This window comes from Acartia tonsa, chromosome 10 (assembly GCF_053477335.1).
Source record: "Acartia tonsa isolate MP-2025a chromosome 10, ASM5347733v1, whole genome shotgun sequence".
Lineage (NCBI taxonomy): Eukaryota > Metazoa > Arthropoda > Copepoda > Calanoida > Acartiidae > Acartia > Acartia tonsa.
The window spans coordinates 39,363,058-39,383,170 of record NC_137269.1 but is presented as its reverse complement, the minus strand read 5'-3'; the positions used below and the strand labels follow the sequence as shown (position 1 = coordinate 39,383,170).

The 20,113-nt window shown below is 31.1% G+C and overlaps 1 protein-coding gene and 1 long non-coding RNA gene across 8 annotated transcripts in view; both read right to left on the bottom strand.

Annotated features, from left to right (window-relative positions):
• The window catches only part of LOC145330046 (uncharacterized), a 50,581-nt gene extending 46,845 nt beyond the window's left edge, over window positions 1-3,736 (bottom strand). For all 7 annotated transcript variants that reach the window (XM_080174581.1, XM_080174582.1, XM_080174583.1 and 4 more), the window contains exons 1-7: window positions 3,650-3,736; window positions 3,114-3,141; window positions 2,381-2,480; window positions 1,830-1,883; window positions 1,189-1,278; window positions 831-946; window positions 255-380 (exon numbers count right to left, since the gene is read on the bottom strand). In XM_080174581.1, coding sequence (XP_080030707.1) covers window positions 255-380; window positions 831-946; window positions 1,189-1,278; window positions 1,830-1,883; window positions 2,381-2,480; window positions 3,114-3,141; window positions 3,650-3,719 — 584 coding nt within the window. In that variant the 5' untranslated portion in view covers window positions 3,720-3,736. The remainder of the gene's footprint in view (window positions 1-254; window positions 381-830; window positions 947-1,188; window positions 1,279-1,829; window positions 1,884-2,380; window positions 2,481-3,113; window positions 3,142-3,649) is intronic.
• A 7,984-nt stretch (window positions 3,737-11,720) lies between these two features.
• On the bottom strand, window positions 11,721-14,973 carry LOC145330043 (uncharacterized). Its single transcript, XR_013883218.1, has 5 exons — window positions 14,903-14,973; window positions 14,272-14,344; window positions 13,447-13,491; window positions 12,761-12,815; window positions 11,721-11,855 (listed from the first exon to the last, which is right to left on the bottom strand). It is a non-coding gene; the product is annotated as an uncharacterized LOC145330043 (long non-coding RNA).
• Between the last annotated feature and the right edge of the window lie 5,140 nt (window positions 14,974-20,113).

The window sequence follows — 20,113 nt, the reverse complement described above, 5'->3', positions numbered from 1 at the left end:
TTCTTGCAGGGTTCCTTTAAAATCCCCCCAAAAAGTTATTATTTGGTGGCCTATTTATATTTTAGCTTTTGATGTACCATAAGAATAGGTTAAAAACAGTTTTAAAACTTTTTAACATGTTAAGAGATATCCTTACCCCCATTTCAATGTTTAGATAAATCTGTTTCCATTAATACAATATTAAGAATATTTCAAATAACATTTGGTTTGCAATAATCTTGAAAGATTGATAAATGTCTAATATGTACGTATACCTTGGAGATTGTGGAGGAAGAGAATCATTTAAAATTTTTTCTTCACCACAGCACACCTTTACTTCATCATTATCAACTCCACAAAATAGATCATTTGCTTCTTCTACTCCATCAAAATCTTTGCACCTATCACAATAAAAAATATTTGATAAACCTAATAAAATTTGATTTTAATCTGTGGAAAATGTTCTTGTTTAAAAATAGGAATTTGACTGCTTCCAAATATATATGTTTAACCGGGAGCCACCATATTTAACTGGAGCCAGAGCTGGAGCCGAAATTTTCGTTAAAAAACAGCTCCGGGTTAGCTAAAGTTAGATTTTTTATTAATTATAATTATAAGTTCATTTTTATCAAAATCAAAAATTTAACTTTTAAAACCCTCAAATGTCAAAAATAGACTTGGCAAAAAAAATGTTGAATTTTTCTTGATTTTAGGTCATTGCCGGAGCCGCACCAAAATCAAATGGCTCTACATCACTGATAAGATCTGATATGTAAGAATAATTTACAATAATGTTTTTTTTGAGACAATTAACAGTGCAGCTTCTTTAAACAATCACAGATCAGTATTACTTTGACAAAGGCACACAAGAAGCGTTTCTACACATCTTCTCCATTTCAGATACTAATTGAAAATCTTCAGGACATTTAAATGTGTCTCCAAAAATTTCATCTCCAGCAAAGTTCTCCTGAAATTAAAATTGATCTAGTCTTATGTCAAATGTGTCACACTTATGCTTTACTAGGTATGCATGGCTCCTTTATATTGAAGGAAATATGTTTTGAAATGATGGATTCTATATGACTTTAGGTATAAATTTAATGGAATTAAGGTTAATGGGGAAAATTTCTTCCCAACCCCCCTAATGTCACCTATCTCTCTCTTTGTTTCCTCCTTGTACAATTTTTTCTTCTGCACCGTTGAAGTTACCTGTTCAAATGATGGACACCATGGATCAGATGGAAAGCATATGCCTTCTAACTTGTCAGGACAGCACACCTCTGGAATACCACCCAAAGGCTGAAAGAGGTTTTAGACTTTGAGTGTTGACTTGGCTTGAAATTAAATATGATGGTGAAATGTTGCGGGAATTGATTATTAAAACGAACTTTAACACAGGCTGCTAGATGCCAAATGGCTGTTGGTTCAGTTATGCTCTCATATTAATGTTAGCAGTATAAGAAAAACTTAAAATAATCATGAATAGCTATAGAAATACATCATTTAAAATAAGTATTTTCTATGAATTTATGTGCGTGGAAATATGAACTGATTGGTTGCTAGCAGCCATTTTATGTTTTGGTTGAAATAATCAGTTCCAGCTAGATTTCTGCACTAGATCCATATTTTTAACACAGTTGTTTCTTAAATAGGCAGGTCATCATATTCAAGGTGTCTCAAAAAAAATAATTTTCCAGTTTTGGGAAATCCAGTAGAAGAAAAAAAATTTTTTTTTATTATGTAGGATTGATAGTTTTAAAAATCACATATGGATGTACTTCCCCTACCCCCCTTTACTTATTTAATCCCTTTTATTCGATTGTCCAACTATGGAAATATAATAAAATTACCCCATGGCAGGAGGCAACAGGAAAAGTTTCAAACATTTCCAAGGTTTTACAATCCTGAAAAATATCTGATTTAATTATTGTATTAGAACATGATAGACACAGAAAAGTCATATTTAGAGCACTCTCCAGCTCCGTGAATATCCTGCCTCAAATTTACTTTTTTTTATAAAATATTTTAAGCTGCTTTCCATTGCAATTTTACGTCAGGTCCAACAACCCAAGAAAAGAAGAGCCATACTCTAGTGTTCTGTCCAAAAAAAAAACGGGGAATAAAGTCAAGTGGCACTCTACAGACAACAAAATCTTTGACTGCAAGACCTTTGTCTTGTAGTCCTAAATGTGCACGGTACTGAGTTGCGCATGTTTTGGGCCAAGGCATTCCCCCTACCCAAACAATAAACGACGTGCATATGACATAGTAGGACCTATTTAATATCTTTAGTTAAAACGAGGTGTTGAGATTCGAATCTATTACCTCTACAACGACAAGCGGAAGCCATGTTAGCGGTTGGGACCCTTAATGGTAATTCTTTGCTTATGATAAATTTTACCTCTATGAATTTGAACTCTCCAGCTAAGCCTAATTTTCCAGGCAATGCGCACTTCCCTCCTCGAGGAACACACGGAATAAAATCCCATACAGTTCCATTTCTTTAGAAATTAAGTTTGAAAGTCAGTTGCAATCAAGTTGATGTGAAATAATCATTATCCTCTGTGTGTCTGGATGAAGCGAAGATGTTCACTTACTACTGGACCAATATAGTTCTCCTTTACATTGAAGCTTTCATTGAAGCTTTACATTGGCCCAGGGATTGTAAATAATTATTTTAGGGAAGGGTACCTCAACCCTCCTAAGAGAAATTGTTCCAAAAAAAATAACCCCCTAAAAATTTCTCTCTTTTTTTATAAAATTGATATGGTTTGTTTACCTAACCTCAAGTGCCCCTAGAGGCGAAACCGCTAGTAGACCAAAAAGGAATAGTAGGTTCCTTTAATAAATACAAATATTGCCAATACTCCAGGGATAAAGGGGACATTGGACTGTATATCAAGTCCAAAGTTTTATGAACATGTTTTCTCATTTTTCGGCTTAACAACTTTGGGGACTTAATTAAATCTAGTAAGGTTATACAAACTCGCAGTATTATAAGTTTAATACTAGCAGTAGCTACTACTGTTTTTTAAAATCTACACAAGAGGTAACTTTGTTTATTTTATTGGGGGTGTATACAATAAATTTATTAATTTGACTTATTTTAGAATAAAATATAAATGTTTACTAACTCGAAATAATTTATATAATCCTCTGTTCCTGAAAAAAAATATAAATTTTGGATCATGGAAAGAAAACGAAGTAGCGGGTTTCGTTGTATTTTCACAGTAGCTTTTCTCCTATTTCTAGCCCTTGCGGAGGGCTCTAACCTTGCAGGGGCAATTTCATAACCCTGCGGGGCAATCATTAACATTTAACTTACCTAACCTAAAATAACCCAACAAAAGCTACTGTAAAAATACCAAGGAACCAGTAACTTCAAAATGATCCAAAATTTTTAATTACAAATGCTATTATTCTATATTAATATTTTTGTATTTTACACTTTACTTTTGACTTTAAAATTCACATGAACAAAAAAAACCTATAAATAAGTGGTCTATCTTTCTGTAAAACTTAATTCGATTTGGCTCATAAACTCAGCCATTTTTCATCTTTTTTTAGGGGGGGGGGGGGTGGCTAAAAGTAACAGTCAATACTTTTGCATTGTTCTATTTTTGCAAGTTTGAAGTAACAATAAAAAAATTATTATTTATGAAAAACTTACTTATTGGTGTTGCTGATATAATATCAAATATGAAAATTGTGAAACAGATTTTCATCCATATTTGCCTCATTTTTTCCTGAAAAAAAAGCATCTATAAATAATAATATAGATATTGTGTTTGAAATGTTATTAGATGTAGAAAAAAAATCCAACTGAATTTGAACATATACAAATCTTTTCAGAAAATTTACTTGTAAAAGTATCACATACAATCATACATCTAAAACTACATTAATGTAAAAAAAATAATTCTAGGTTTGAATAAAATTTATAAACTGAATGTTTCAGTACTTGTACTCTTATAAAATTGAACCAGATTTAAAGACAGACAGACAGACAGACTAACTGACAAGCTCTTGAAATGCCCCAGGGCCAAAAAAAGGTGTTCTATCAGAAATGCACAACTTTAAGTGTATCAAATTAGCTACATCTTGACTTACACAAATTTACTACTATTTTTAAATCAAAAAATGTATTCCCAGAAAATTAAACATAGACACACAGAATTTAGAGAATTCTTATAGAACATTTTGTAGCTGTACTGACAACTTTGGTAAAATAAATAAGATTATTGCATTGTTTCTAAGTAACCACAATGTCACAAAGGACAGACGGACAAAATAGGTTTTTTAGTGGATGCTAATAAAAAATAAATATTTTTATTTATGTAAGTCTTAGGAAACCCTACATTATAGGCTAGCCTGGATTAATATATGATTTGTCCTATTGAAAAATAAAGGCACTGTCTTTTCCTTTACTCTTGTTTCTTTTTAGAAATATCATATCACCTCGTAGCATAATGAACATTCAGCCGTACAAAGAAAGTACATGTAGCGGTTATTAGTCAATAGTAAAAATATAGCTCAGTTGTTAAAACGCCTAAAAGAAAGCTAATACGAATTATCTTAAATTGCCAAGCAAGACTTGTTTGATGAACAGATTAACTAAGATGGTTAGATTTAGTAGAAGCGAATATTTATCCTATTATATAAAGTAGTAAGCGTTTTTGTCTGTCCCAAAGGATCTCGCTAACCGCTGAAACGATATTGTTCTCCATTGCAGTGATGCTTCTTATAGGTCCTGGGAAGGTTTTAAACTATTTTTGGGGAGGGTGTCTTCACCCCCCTATCCCCAAAAATGTTTTATTTACTCTTTTAAAACTTAAATTTAAAATAGGAAGAGGTCGACTTTTCTCCCTCCTACCTTAGGTGCACCTAGAGGCTTCTAGGGGCGTAGCCGCTAGTATAAAATATTGGACTAATAAATTTCTATATAACTTCCAAATAGCGTAGTTACTCTAAAGTTTGGAAAGGTAAACTATCCTTATGATAAAGTAACAGGATGTCTGTTTGTTTGTCTTTACCGAAGGATCTCGATAACCGCTAAACCTATCGGGTTCTCCTTAACAGGATAGCCTCTCATAGGTCCCGGGAAGGTTTACAACTATTTAGAAGAGGGCACCACCACCCTCCCAAGAGAAATCAAAATTTCTTTTTTAATATTCTCGTATTTTCCTAGAGACTTGAACGCAACATAGACATTTGACAAATTAAATAAAAATGGGTTTCGGGATTCAACTCCCCCCTCTTCAAGTCTAAGGGCGCCTAGGGGCGTAGCCGCTAGTATATGATATAATCTATTAAGGTCTATTTCTTACAAAAAAGATCACCAAGAAAATAATCATACTCACTCCCCCCATATAAGACCAACCAATTAAGACTTGCAAAGAAGCTTTGCTTCTAAAAGGAAATTTTTGGTCTAAGTTTCAACCCCTAGGTTATCAAATTTATATAAGAAATTGTTGTTATGCATTAAGATTTGAGTGGGGCAAGGTTTAACTATAAGTAAATGTAAAATTTTCATATTCCACAAGAAAGTTTTATTGAATTATTTTTTGAAGGTTGATTATTAAATCACATGTTAAATAAAGATTATAATATTTTTTCAAACTTTAAGAAGATAATTTACGACAAAGTGTTTATTGCATCGTCGTTTGTTTATAAGATATTATCATAACTAATTACAAATAAAAAATTTTCTTTAAATTTTCATTTTTAGTTCGACATTTAAATCTGTTATTGGTTGAAAAAGAAGCTTCACATAGGTCCCATGATGATTTTAGGCTTAAATAATATGAGGATCTGACTGAAATTTTGCAAGTGGCTGTGGTTTGAGGCTGAATAATATATAGCTTCAGATGCGGCTGCCGAGCCCTGCATTGAAGAATTATAAAGAACGAATGTATATTGTTCTTGTAAGTTAAAATTTGTTGCTAGTACGAAACGTTGACCTATGAAATTTACAAGGAGGATAACATCCATAAAAGCAAACCTCTAAAATAAGAAGGAAGGCGAACGAACATTAACCCTTGTAGAGTGGCAGAAATAAAAAACCAGAACATTTATTTTCAAGTCTAAACAGTTTGTACATAAATTTGTCGCAATATTGCGTAAATACGGAGAAGAACTTGATTTTACTTTTAGGTTTAATTATAGACATGCTTCAAGTATAATAACGTACCTTGTTGTCCTAGGAAACATTACAAAAAATCAGATATGTTATAAACGTACGGACGGACCTATACTAGTTATAGAAAAGCCTCGCTTTTGAAAAGTACGAGTATGTCATTGTCCATTGACTAACCAACAAAATAAAACCATAACAGGAAATTGACACATATAGTTATACATTAGGATATATAAGTTAAAAAGGAATTTTAATGTTAGGGGGAGATTTGAAAACTGCATCAAATTTTAAGGAATTTTTAGAAAATTAGTTTTTGTATAATTCTTTATCTAAAAGCGGAAATACAATTTAAGTTAATTAATTTTGACCAATAGGATAGGTGGATTGGAAACTACCTGCGCTCTAATTGGGTCAATGATGTGCGACACTTAAGCTTCTCCAATCAGAGCGCAGATTTTTAAATATCCACCAATTACAGATGTAAAAATTAATTAACTTATATTGTGTTTCCGCTTTTAGATAAAGAATTATACAAAAAAAACAAATTTTATAAAAAATTCTTAAAATTTGATGCAGATTTCAAATCTCCCCCTAACATTAAAATTCCTTCTTATATATCCTATTATACATATATTATAACCCAGGTTAGAAAGTAACCGCGTTCCTAACAACAATTATTACTTAAAGAGCCTTTTGAAAACGGTAAAAGTTAGAAAATCATATTTCTTTAAACTGTTTCTGGTACAGAATTATAGAGTTGTGTTGCTAAGCAAATAGCAACGTATTATTTCATCATCTCACTTACATAAAATTATGCTTACACAATGGTACCTTAGCATTTAGGCAAGACATTTTATCAAGACGCTTGGTTACAACTTTTTACAAAGAAATGTTCGTCCATTGTTGCATAAATACAGTGGAATGTTATCGAGGTGATCGAACGTTTAATACAAGTTTTGACTATGCCGAGTCGCCGGGTAAGAAACAGTAAACCAATTATCTTGGATTTTAAGATGTTTATAGAAAGCTATTAGTATAACAAAGAGAAAAAGGAGTTAGAGTTTATCTCTCACCCCCAGCTTCCACCAGAAGGGTTAAAGTCACATAAAAAAGGTCATCTCCTTGAAAGCATCCAACTGTAATTTGCAATGGAATAAACGTAATATACTAAATATTAAAATATCAAGGTGTCTAAATATATGTCTACTTTCAGTTTGTTTGTAAAATAAGATCTTGTTAACGGCTTGAAAGATTGTGCCACAATATTAGGGAAGTTTTCCGAATTAGTTCAGGGCATGTTTTAGGCTATATAAGGTGGGCGTAGGTACATTATACCTCTCCCTAAAATGTAGGGGTTAAAAGTATTTCTCCCCCCCCCCCACACCCATACATTTAGTACTTTTTGAAGCAGCTAATCGGCAGTAACGGCTTATTCGCTGCTTGTCCTCGGCTAGTGCGACTTGATTTCCTTTTGATAAGCTTAACTGTTAGGAATGAAGATATAAAAGCTAAAATTTCACATCAAAATGTAAGTACGTCCACAATCCTATATTCTAAGCTAATTGTGTTCTATCCTCCTATCTATGCCTGTCTGTGTTTACTAACTGCTGAACTGATATGAAGCTTCTCGCAGGTACTGTGAAGGTTATTAACCTTTTTGGGGAGGATACAACAACCCAACCAATATAAATCTTCTATAAAAAAGTAAAGACTACCCCTTAAATTATTTTTTGTTCTTTTTTACTTTTTAAAATTGAAAGAGGGGAATTAAAGGCCTTTAGGGGCATAGCCGCAAGTATAATATAATAGTTTTCTGGTTGTGGTTATTTGTTTGATTTGTAAATAAAATGTTTGTTAGAGAAATTGTTGAAGAGAAAAGAAATAATTTCTGTTAATTGAGTAAGAGTATACATCCAGGGACGTACAACAAATCAGAAGTTAGTCCCCAAAGTTCTAGATTAACGTTTTCTTATTCATTGGCTCAAAAACTTTGTGGACTTTTGATGAGTCTTGATTGGTTGTTTCAGTAAATTAAGTGTCCAAGCGTTTCAACCATTAATTGTAATCTACAGGATGGGTCATTTTGTGTTTCATCATTAGGAATGTACATCAATTAATCTTATCCCTTTAGATCCCTGTTTATATATAGATTGTTATGAAAAAGTTGTGCTAATGAACTGCAGTAGTTATGGAAGAAACAGAAGGATTATTGCTTTTAAGGTATACTACCGGCTGCACCCCTAACATCTACGGAAACTGAATTCAAAGGAGCTGGAAAGAGCTAGAAAAATAGCTTAAAACCATTCAAGGACTTAAATCTGAAAATAAAATAGCCTGAAACCATTACGGAACCTATGTTAAGCTTACCCAAAAAAGAGAACCCAATCAGTTCAGTAGTTATTGAGAATTTATTCTTCAGATAAAAATCCCTTACTATTTCATTTGATAGGATATACATTCCAAAGTATGACAAAACAAAATTTTAAAAACATTAAACATAAATGCAAAGTATATAACTTTAGAATAAATGTTGTGCAATCAAAGTTTTTGTTGTATGTTGGGTTATCTTCACGAAGCTGGACAAAGTGTCTCAAAAATCAGCCATGTGACGTCATAAAAATGAGGTAGATGAGAGGAGAAGTGGAAAAGAAATCCCTTAAATAAGAGATGGGTAATCCCTTTAATTATTATGACTTTACAAGGCTGATTTTTTGAGACACTTTGTCCAGCTAATTCTTCACCTATATAACCCATTAGCATTTGGATCGTACTTTTCTATAAGTATAGGACGTCGGACGTGTAATTGACAAGTTCGTACGTCCATTTTAAATATGCTGTTTTTTTACTTTTGTACTGATATAATTATCCTTTTCATCTGATATTTGGAATAATGAATCTTGTAACAACAAATACAATATTTTAAACGTAGCATCTACAAAAATTTAAAAATGTATTTATGTCCTTTAACATTATCCTGTATTTTTAGCAATGAAGTTGTATCAACTTTTTTTTTATAGCTAGCCGGTCCTTTTAGTAAGTAGTAGATGTAAAATTTTTCATAGAATTCAGATATGCAATCGGTTTTTTTGTAGACCTCTTATTTTTTAAGTAATTTAAGTTTAAAAAAAAAAAATTAAGTCGATTTTAAGGTACTAAAATGCAACAAAAAAAAGGAAGAAAATGGCCATTATGAACAAAAATAGTAAGATCTTTAATTTGACACCTTACTTTTTCAATTCTGTCAGGTAATTATTGAAAAAATCGATTTTTTTAAACCCACGAGAATAAAAACTTTGAACTCAATTTTATCATTTCACAAGTAAAAAAATATGGGTTCATAAATACCTTTAGAATCAGAAAAATATTACGAATCCATTGTAAGCAAAATTGAAAAAAAAAGTTTACAATATAGTATATAAACTACAATAAAAGGAATTATATGAAAATATCATATTATATTGTACAGGCAACGTCTTAACTTTTGAATTGGGTATAAAAATGGGAAGGGGGTATAGAGGGGGTAAAGAGGGGGTAAAAAGGGAAGACGATAGTGTTGCCAGAACAAAAAATACAATTGGCCATTTTTATATTTCTTTATTTTTTTACTTTTTTTCAATTTTGCTTACAATGGATTCGTAATATTTTTCTGATTCTAAAGGTATATATGAACCCATGTTTTTTATGTCTGTTTGAGAAAATATTTAGGTCTAAAGTTTTTATTAAACTGAGGTTAAAAAAATAGATTTTTTCAATAATTACTCAACAGAATTTTAAAAGTAAGGTGTCAAATTAAAGATCTTACTATTTTTGTTCTTACTGGCCATTTTCTTCTTTTATTTTGTTGCGTTTAAGTACCTTAAAACCGACTTAATTATTTTTTTAAAAAACTTAAATTACTTAAAAAATAAGAGGTCTACAAAAAAAAACGATTGCATATCTGAATTCTATGAAAAATTTTACATCTACTACTTACTAAAAGAACCGGCTAGCCATAAAAAAAAAAGTTGATACACCTTCTTTGAAACTATTTTACATTATAATGATATACAATTGTTTACACTTGTTTAATCATGCCTATTAGGTTCTGACACTCAACAAGTGTTAATATTCGTTCGTCATATCTTCTGATTTTAGAGCTTCGTTTTTATGGATATTATCATCCTTGTAGTAATACATTATATTTACTGTCACAGTTATGGAATCTCGACCACAAAGAAATTTTTATCCAATCTTGACAAGTGAGGTATTTTTGGAAAGAGGAATATACATAGAAAACGCCTATGTAAATTAGAAAATCTGCAAAAATCATATTTGCAAAAATCTGCAATGTTAATTTGCAAAATTAATTTCATGCCCTAAATGACTGATTTAGAAAAAATCTTTTTATGAAATGTGTTTATCTATAAGTTTAGAACATACTTAAGGCAAAAAAAAAATTCTTTAGTGTTACTTTTTTCACCTTATATATGAAAAAAGTAGTTTCTCACATTTTATGATAAAAAAAGGTATAGGAACAAAAAATATGTTTTTTCTTGATGTAAACACAATAATTAGCATAAAATATATCATCCTAAATGTAAAAATCAGATATAGAATCCTTTTTAGAGTCAATATAGTGCAAAAAGTAACCAAGACATTTTTGCAAAGTATGAAAATCTAAAGAAAATAGTTCTTTTTGCTTTTGAAATACATATCAGATAAATGTATATAAAATTAGTGATCAAAAACTATAAAACATGTTATAAGTTTTTTCAACACTGTCATTGATTAAATTGCACTTTTAGGTTTAAGAATTACTGAAGCAGTGCATAAAAACTCTTTTTATGAAGTAATTAAACAAAATAAATGCCAAAAAAAACAACTACAAAATGGTCTACTGCATTATAAAAAACGCCTAATTGTTGATTTGAATTTATTTTGTTTAATAACTTAATAAAAAGAGTTTTTATGTGCAACTTTGGTAATGAGTAAACCTAAAAGTGCATTTTAATCAATGATAGGGTTGAAAAAAGTTATAACTTGTTTTATAGTTTTTGATCACTAATTTTATATACATTTATCTGATATGTATATCAAAATCAAAAAGAACTATTTTCTTTAGATTTTCATACTTTGCAAAAGTGTCTTGATTACTTTTTGCACTATATTTGCTCTAAAAAGGAGTCTATATCTGATTTTTACATTTAGGATGATAGATTTTATGCCAATTATTGTGTTTACATCAAGAAAAAAAATACCTTTTGTTCCTTTACCTTTTTTTATCATAAATTGTGAGAAACTGCTTTTTTCATATATAAGGTGAAAAAAGTAACACTAAAGAATTTTTTTTTGCCTTAAGTATGTTCTAAACTTATAGATAAACACATTTCATAAGAAGATTTTTTTCTAAATCAGTCATTTAGGGCATGAAATTAATTTTGCAAATTAACATTGCAGATTTTTGCAAATAACTTGCAAATATGATTTCTGCGGATTTTCTAATTTACATAGGCGTTTTCTATGTATATTCCTCTTTCCAAAAATACCTCACTTGTCAAGATTGGATAAAAAAATCTTTGTGGTCGAGATTCCTTATCTGTGCTGTCTAAATATTTAAAATAACTTCTACAAGGCATTTTATATTTATTAGTCTAAACTTAAAAAAAAACTTTTCTATTTTTTAAAAAAGTGAACAATCATAGAGAACTTTATCCAGAATTTGCAGGTCTACATGCCAGTCTTCTAAAAATCCTTTCACATCCTGAAAAATAATAGTTTTTTTTATGCTATATTTGAGATATTAATCATACTGGAATGGGTTTCCCAAATATTATGTCAATGGATGATCAAAACTTGAAATTTTTCTCTCCCCTTCGAAGAAGAATTACAATTAACAGAATAATTTAGAAACCTATTCACGTATGCGCAATATTAGGAAAATACTATACTTCGTAATCTAAGTGTTAATGTGTTAATTTTAGGGTATAAGAATCATTTTGATTAATAATGTATGGTTTACAGTATAAAAAATCTCCTTGTAATCGATACATTATTGTTTAAAATATAAAAAAAGATTTTAAGTAACAAATAAATAATTATTTTCTTGCTTTTTAACTATACTAGCGTAAGCCCCTAGAGGCCTCTAGTGGCACTTTGAATGTTTTTTTTTATTTAAAATATCTAATTACAGAAATAATTGGTTTATGTTTCGTTGGAGTCTCTTTTTCGAGAGGGGTATTTTTTTTCTGGGGGCGATTTCTCCTGATAGGGTGGTGGTACCCTCCCCCAAAATAGTTATAAACCTTCCCGGGACTTATGAGAAGCTACTCTGTTAAGGAGAACCCGATCGGTTCAGAGGTAAGCGAGATCCTTCGGTACAAACACACAGACACACAGATACACAGACACACAGACATCCTGTTACTTTAGTATAAGGATAAATCTAGCAGCCACGCCCCTACATGTACTTTAAGTGGGGAGGGGAGAACCCTACCTCACCAATTTTTAATTTAATTTTTTTAAAGAATAAAATTTTTTTTAGGAGGGGGGCATTTTTCACTGTAAAGGAGAAACATATCGGTTCAGCGGTTACAGAGATCCTTTAAGACGGACACAAATATATCCTGTTACTTTTATATAAGGATATATTGAACTATATAAACTTACTGCCAGTATATCTTCCCGTTATTCCATTTTGCAGAGTAACTTTGTAGGTTGCAGCCTAAATTATAATAAATGCAATACATAGTTAGAAGAAGCAAAGAATTATTTTTCAGTATGATTAGAAAACGAAATATATCCGCTGGATTGTAACCAGTTATTAGCCATACTAAAAAATCATGTATAGCATCGTATTACAGACAATTTTCCACGAATATTGCAATAAAATCTTAAAATTAATATAAGTTTTGGTTATTAGACCTAGAAGTTTAAATATCATAATATTTCATATTAATAATCGCGGTAATATGTCTATAATACGATGTGATAAATAACTATTTTGCTTAGAAATAATTACATGAAATATCAATGAACAAAAGACATTAATAAAAATATAATTGTAGAGCTCTTTTCTGATAATAGGTTAAAACATATTACCTACAATTTTCCACGAAAAGGAACCTAGTAAAAGTGTCTGACTCTGATTATGACGTAAAAAAGATTAGCCAATGAGAGGCCACTAAAAAGTTTACCATTGTTTAATTACCGGGCATACTGGCCTCTGATTGGCTAATTTTTTTACGTCATAATCAGAGTCAGACACTTTTACTAGGTTCCACAAAAAAGTAAAATGAAAATAAAAAAATAAATAAAGTTTCATTAGTAAATAACTATTATTATAAAATACTTACCAAACCACTAGCACTTGAAAGTCTCACAGCAGAAATTGGATAAAACTAAAATTAGAAAGTATCAAACAGGGCTCGGCAGCCGCGCGTCAGCTGCGTGTAAACTGCAGTGCAATAAACATATTGTAACATCAAAATTAAGTTGGATGTCTGAACCTGTTCCTTAACAGACAATCCATATTATCTTTTCTCCCAAGAATGATTAAATTCAAGGCTAGTGCGCGGCCGCCGAGCCATGGTATTAAAAACAAAAAAAGTTATAAAACACAGTTTCCTGATTGTTACGAAATAAGTAAGCAAAAAAGATATATGCATTCAGCAATTTAGAGTCTGGCACTTTAAAGCTTTTTATTGTGCCTATAAAAAAGGGATAAAGTTAAAAACTTTTGGCCGAAGTATCCTGAATGACGTCATATTAGACTAGTCCATTATTCTAATATGACGTAATTCCGGACTCTTCTGCTAAAATTTAAAAGAAAAACATTATCGGATCATGAAAAGAAAACGAAGTTTCCGGTTTCGTCGATTTTTCACAGTAGCCTTTCTCCTATTTCTAGCCCCTGCAGGGAGCTCTAGCCCTGCGGGGCATATTTTCTAACCCTGTGGGGCAACCATTAACATTAACTTAACCTAACCTAACCTAAAATAACCCTTCAAAAGCTACTGTGAAAATACGATGAAACCGGCAACTTCGTTTTCTTTCCATGATCCACATTATCTTTTTTATAGGCACTATAAAGAGCTTCGGGCACTTTTCAAACAATAGCCACATATTGACGGACCTACCCCAATTTTAGATTATCTGGATTACTTTAAAAAAATTCTTACGCAGCTTGGACATAGACGATCCCAATCAACATTCCGAGTCTGACTTTCCACTAAGCTTCCATAACACAACAATCTAAATTCAAAAGTCAACTGATCCTTCGGCGGTTTTAAGCTATTTTCTTGGAGGGGGGAGGAGGGGGGTGCTGTGACAACCCGACTCCCCCCCCCCAAAAAAAAATACCTTCCTAATCTTTATTTATATTTTTTTTGTAAACAAAAACAAATAAGGGGGTGCTGGAATTCTGAATTACAAAAATTTACTGTTTATATGTTCAAGCTTTTACTTAGGCTTAATTTTGCCATTTAACTTAAAGAACAATTCTTTATAGGAAGGGGTACTTTCGTTACCTCCTAGGGTGAAGCGCTTAGAGGCTAAGGACGAAGCCACTAGTTTGAAACAAAGAATCAAGTTCAACCCGGTAGGGGAAAAAGTATTACCAAGCCACCAATTTTTGCTGGGGAGGGAGTGGGGAAGGTAACAAAACCTATATGAATCCCGCAAAACTTATTATATTATCTCATTGTATACGATTTATTCAAGTTTGAAAACAATAGGACAATTCATTTATGCCCTAAACTAGAAAAAGACTTGTTGTATTGAGAACTTATTTTAAAAAGTTTATCTTCTTACCCAAGAAAACAGAGAATATTAAGACGCATTTTGAAGAAGATGTTACTTCTCCGAAGTCTTGATACAGACAAAAAACTGATTTCTCTACGTATAATTGGTATTCAAACAAGTATGACAAAAACCGAAGTTAACAAAATAGATAGAAATACAAAAAAATTAAAAATCACATATTGTAAGCCAACGAATGCGTTGTATTAGAAAGTAGAAAAGGGATCAAATAAAATTGTTTGTATATTAAAGAACGTTCTAATATACAGACAGTTAAACTGTAGAGTAGCAACGCAACTAAAAACAAGTTTTACATGTAGAAATAGTTGTTTTGTGTATCAAAATTTTATTTCCATGCAGACAATTTAATTAATAGGCGTACATAGACATCCAAGGGGGTCGGGGGGATAAGGGTGTTTCCCTTAAACTTTAAAACATCTAATTTTCCTCCATCAAATCTTTAAAATAAATGCTTGGACGTTCTTGGTTGCGTGCCCAGGTTTTTTTTACTCACGACCGTGGCTTAACTAAGTACGTTAAAAATGATTCTTATTGCTGCTATGTCAGATGCAAGACATTAATAGTTAGTATAGTGGGAATGCACTGGCCTATATCAGGCGCAACTCACTACCTTGCAAAGCTATTAATTCCAGACAAAGGTCGTGAAATCAAAGAGTTGGTTGAAGGTTATCCAATCTTATACATAAAAAGAGAAGAAAGGCTCCTCTTAGTTATTATATTTTCCAGTATTGCTTCCAAACTGATTAATATCCGCTGGTTAAGAATCCGTTCTCAACCATACTGAAAAATTATATATAGCATCGTCTTAAAAACAATGTTCCACAAATAATAAAATAAAGATAATAAAAAAAATAATAAGTGTTTTTAGCCAGGAACTTTGGCCTCTCGTGGTTAATTAACACTACTTTTAATCATATAATTTTTTATTTCAATGTCTGCGGAAAGCTGTCCATAATATGATGCGATAAATAACTATCTTAATATATTTTAAATCATAATATATTTTTGTGTTTTTCAGACAATTTTCTTTGATTTATTAATAATCTATCGATAGACAATTTATAATTTCGAATGAATAATAAAATTTTCAATTTAGAAAATAAATATTTAGTTGCCATAATTATATCTTTTAAGGTTCCTACAAGGACTATGATTTTCATGTCAGGAGAATATTTATGTATTATATATTACTAGAACATACTAAAGGCCTCTCCCCACCCCCTCATATGATAAATCCGCCCAAGAACCTATGAAAAGCTACATTGTAAAGGAGAACCATATTGGCTCAGAGGTTAGATATCCTTCGGTACAGACATACACACACACACAAACACACAGAGACCTTCGGTGCATTCAGAAAGACACACACAGACATCCTGTTAACTTTATATAAGGATATATCTTCTATTCAGTTTTCTGCGGATAATAAAGTGAAAAAATAATACATTAATTTCTGCTTTGTTTCTCATGAAAAAAAATCTGTAATATACAATACGATATTATTTTAAGTATTGCTCAGAACTGGTTCTAATCCAATGGAATTAAAGAAGCGGAAGAATAGCGTTCGGAGCCATATTAGAAAATATCCTTTTTAGTATTGAGCTGAAGGGATAAGACAATGACGATAAACTAATGATGCTAAAAACAAAATTCTATTGATTAGAATTAATGGTGGAAATTTTTGGACACGGCTGGTTTTTACAACCAAATCAATAATCTAATGAAAGTACCAAGTTTTTTAAAAAAAAAACATTTTTTAAAACTTTGGGTACCAGTATACAGTCTGAGATTTCCTCCCTTCCTGCATTTCAGATAGATAAGCATTCTTTATGCTAAAATACATAATGATTAATCCATAATTTTATAGAAGCTTTGTATTAGTCCAAAACAAGTTATATGCTATATGCCAAATCCTATAAAGTATTTGGCTATCAAATAATCTGCTAATAAGTGATGAACGTACATAATTATGTTATCTATATTGTAGCTGCGCTACTGATAATGTATTTTCCTATTAATCAGGAATTCTAATTTAGAATTGTATCCCCAAGTTTCCAATCTCTCTGACAAACTTTGGTGTGCATACATTTCTGCACAAGTAGCTCAACATCAAATTAAATTAGAGTAAAACACTAGAGGGAAAAAGGGTTGAATAACTGTATCTCCCCATCGCAACCGCCTTGTGCAACCTTTCTATTAGGCCATTGAAAATCAAGCAATGGTGTCGCTTATATTAACACAGCCAAGAAGCAGAAAATAATGTAGAAGCAGACTAAAGAGGTCTTTGAAAAAGGAAGGGAGGTAGTTGTCTTTATATACATCTATACTATAGATATGTTAAATCAATAGATGCCAAGCATCTTAAGGGATAAGACGATGGAAGATAAATTGATGTACATTATTGATTATGATTAACAAAATTACTCATTCTGTAGATTAGGTAGGTTAAAAAGTTTTGACAAGGGTAGGATAAAACAATTAATCCAAAATAGTAAGATTTTTTTGGTCTGAAGCTTAGCATCATAATAACTACTGATTGAGTTTTCTTTTTTTAGGTAAGCTTTACATAGGTCCTCTTATAATTTTAGAACTTTCTTTTTTTCAGATTTGAGTCTTAGGACGGTTTTAAGCTATTTTTTAACCCCTCTCTTCGAACACGGATCCACTTGAGTGTAGTCGCTATTTGGCTACTGTGTCTTTGAATGGATGTATTATATCATACGTGGATATATTATGACATGGGAAAAATTGTCGTCAATTTAGCCTGCTCTTTTCTATGTTATTTATTGGTAAGTTCGTTCATTTAGTAGGAGGGGAAGGGATGAGGTAAAAGGGGAGGATTTTTTTGAAGGATCGTTATTTTAGCCCGCTGAAAGATTAACTTTATCAGAGTACATGATAATCTGGTGTAAGATCCATGTAATAATAAATCGATTATGAGATAGTATTATTAGTAAAAGGGATAATATGCTAAAGTGAAGACACACCACAAACTTTACTTTTAATTTTCTGTTCAGTTTTGAATTCTATCCAGAGAGATAGGATGGGTAGGATAGAAGACAAACAACCAGAAATATAATGATTTCAACAGGAACTCTGTCTGTCTGTCTGTCGGTACCAAAGGATCTCGCTAACCGATTTGGTTCTCCTTCGCAGTGTAGTTTCTCATGTGTCATTGGAATGTTTATAGCTATGTTGGGGAGGGTACCATCACCCTCCCAAAAAATATCACCAAAAATATTTGGAAAGTCCCGCTAGGCAGCGCCACTGAATGACAAGAGTGCCAAAACTTTTTCTTTTTTAAACTATATTTGAAAGTGGGAGGTCGATGACTTCCCCCTCCCCTCCTCCCTCAATCTCAAGGCCTCATAGAAACATATTGTAGGAACAATCCAAACACAACATTGTGTTACATAAGGGCAGCTATTTTAAAATTTAATCCATATTATTAGTTAGTTAAAATAATAAAATATCTTAGAAAAAACATTAGCTTAAGGAAATTATAATGTCTAAAAAACTTAGTCTGCTAGAAATTTCTTTTTTGACGCTTTATTGTGCCTGATTGACAGGTTAGGGTATTAATCGTTCGAACAAATTTACAAAGGATATATTATTGCTTGGATCTTACACAAGATTTTAAGGGTCTCCAATCAAGTGAACCACGCAGCGGGCTTTAATATGAATTCCCCCCTCACAAATCCTTTAGCCCATCCTTTCCCCTCCTACTGGATGAACGAGTTGATCAATAAAAGATTTCAATTTTAGCAAGCTAAATAGAAGACTATTTTTCCCTTGTCATAATATTCACGTTTTTACACAATTTTAGATTAGATTAGATTAGATTTATTATTCTTGGGTGTACATACATAGAAAAAAAACAACAAAATAATAAATGAATTAAATGAATATTATATACATTTATATATACAGTCAAATTTTATTGATATGATTAATTTATAAAAAAATTTTCTTCCCAAATGGCAGTTTCCTAAAAACTAGGAAGTATGCAGTAATGTGTATTCACACATTGTTTTTATACAGGCCATATAAATAAGACAAAAAAAATAGAAAAAAAGATAATAAGCAATAAATTAAATCATATTGGAGAGGAAAGAATGATAATAGGAAGGATTGATTAGGACATACAAGTCTCACACCATTATTGCAATAATAGAAATTTAAAAAAAATTTTAACAAATAGATTTTGATTGATTTATCAGATTTCAAACAATATTGAAAAGAAATATAATTCTATCTACATTCTTGACATAATGGGTTGTTACACACTAAAGTTAAGCTTGATAACAAAGATTCTTTTAGATTTTTTATAAATTTTTTTCTTGATTGATTGTGGGTTAATAAATCATTATTACAATGGTTATTCCATAATTCTTGGAAATGATACTTAGGAAATCTTTCAATAGATTTAAACTTCGGTTTTTTAACATCAAACATATTAGAGTTTCTAAGATTTCTGGTATGTAATTGATTACGGCGAAGCCATGTACCTTGAAAGGAACTTGGTAGCTTACTGTTTATAAAATCATACATAAATAATAATTTCAAATAATTAGCTGATTCATGTAAAGGAAGGACATTCATTTTTTTAAATAAAGGCATTGTGTGTGAGATGTGTTTCTTACTAAAAACAATTCTTATTGCCTTTTTTTGCAATTTAATTAATGGGTCCATAGTAGATTTTAGACCACAACTCCAGGCAGGTAAACAGTAAAGTAAATGACTATTTATAAGTGAGTGAAAAAGCATTTTTTTGCTATCTAAATTCAGTATATGTTTAGCTCTATTTATAAGAAATAAGGAACTAGAAATCTTTTTACGTAAATGTTCTACATGATATTTAAAATTTAAAGAAGGATCTATAAATACACCTAGGAATTTAATTGCAGGAATATTGCTACTTGAATTGACATAATTTAAGATTTTTATTTTCTCAGGATCAAACTCATTTTCATTGTTAAAGTTTAGCTTAATATTAAGAGCATTCCAATCAATAGTATTTTCATTTTTATTAAATATCATGATTTTAGTTTTATCAGGATTTAAGCTCATTTGATTACTCCTAAACCAATCAGATATCTTTTTAAGTTCATTGTTTAATTTCAGTTTTATCTCTGTAAAGTTTTTACCAGAAATTAAAAAATTACTGTCATCAGCAAATAATAGGGTAAATAAATCAGTACA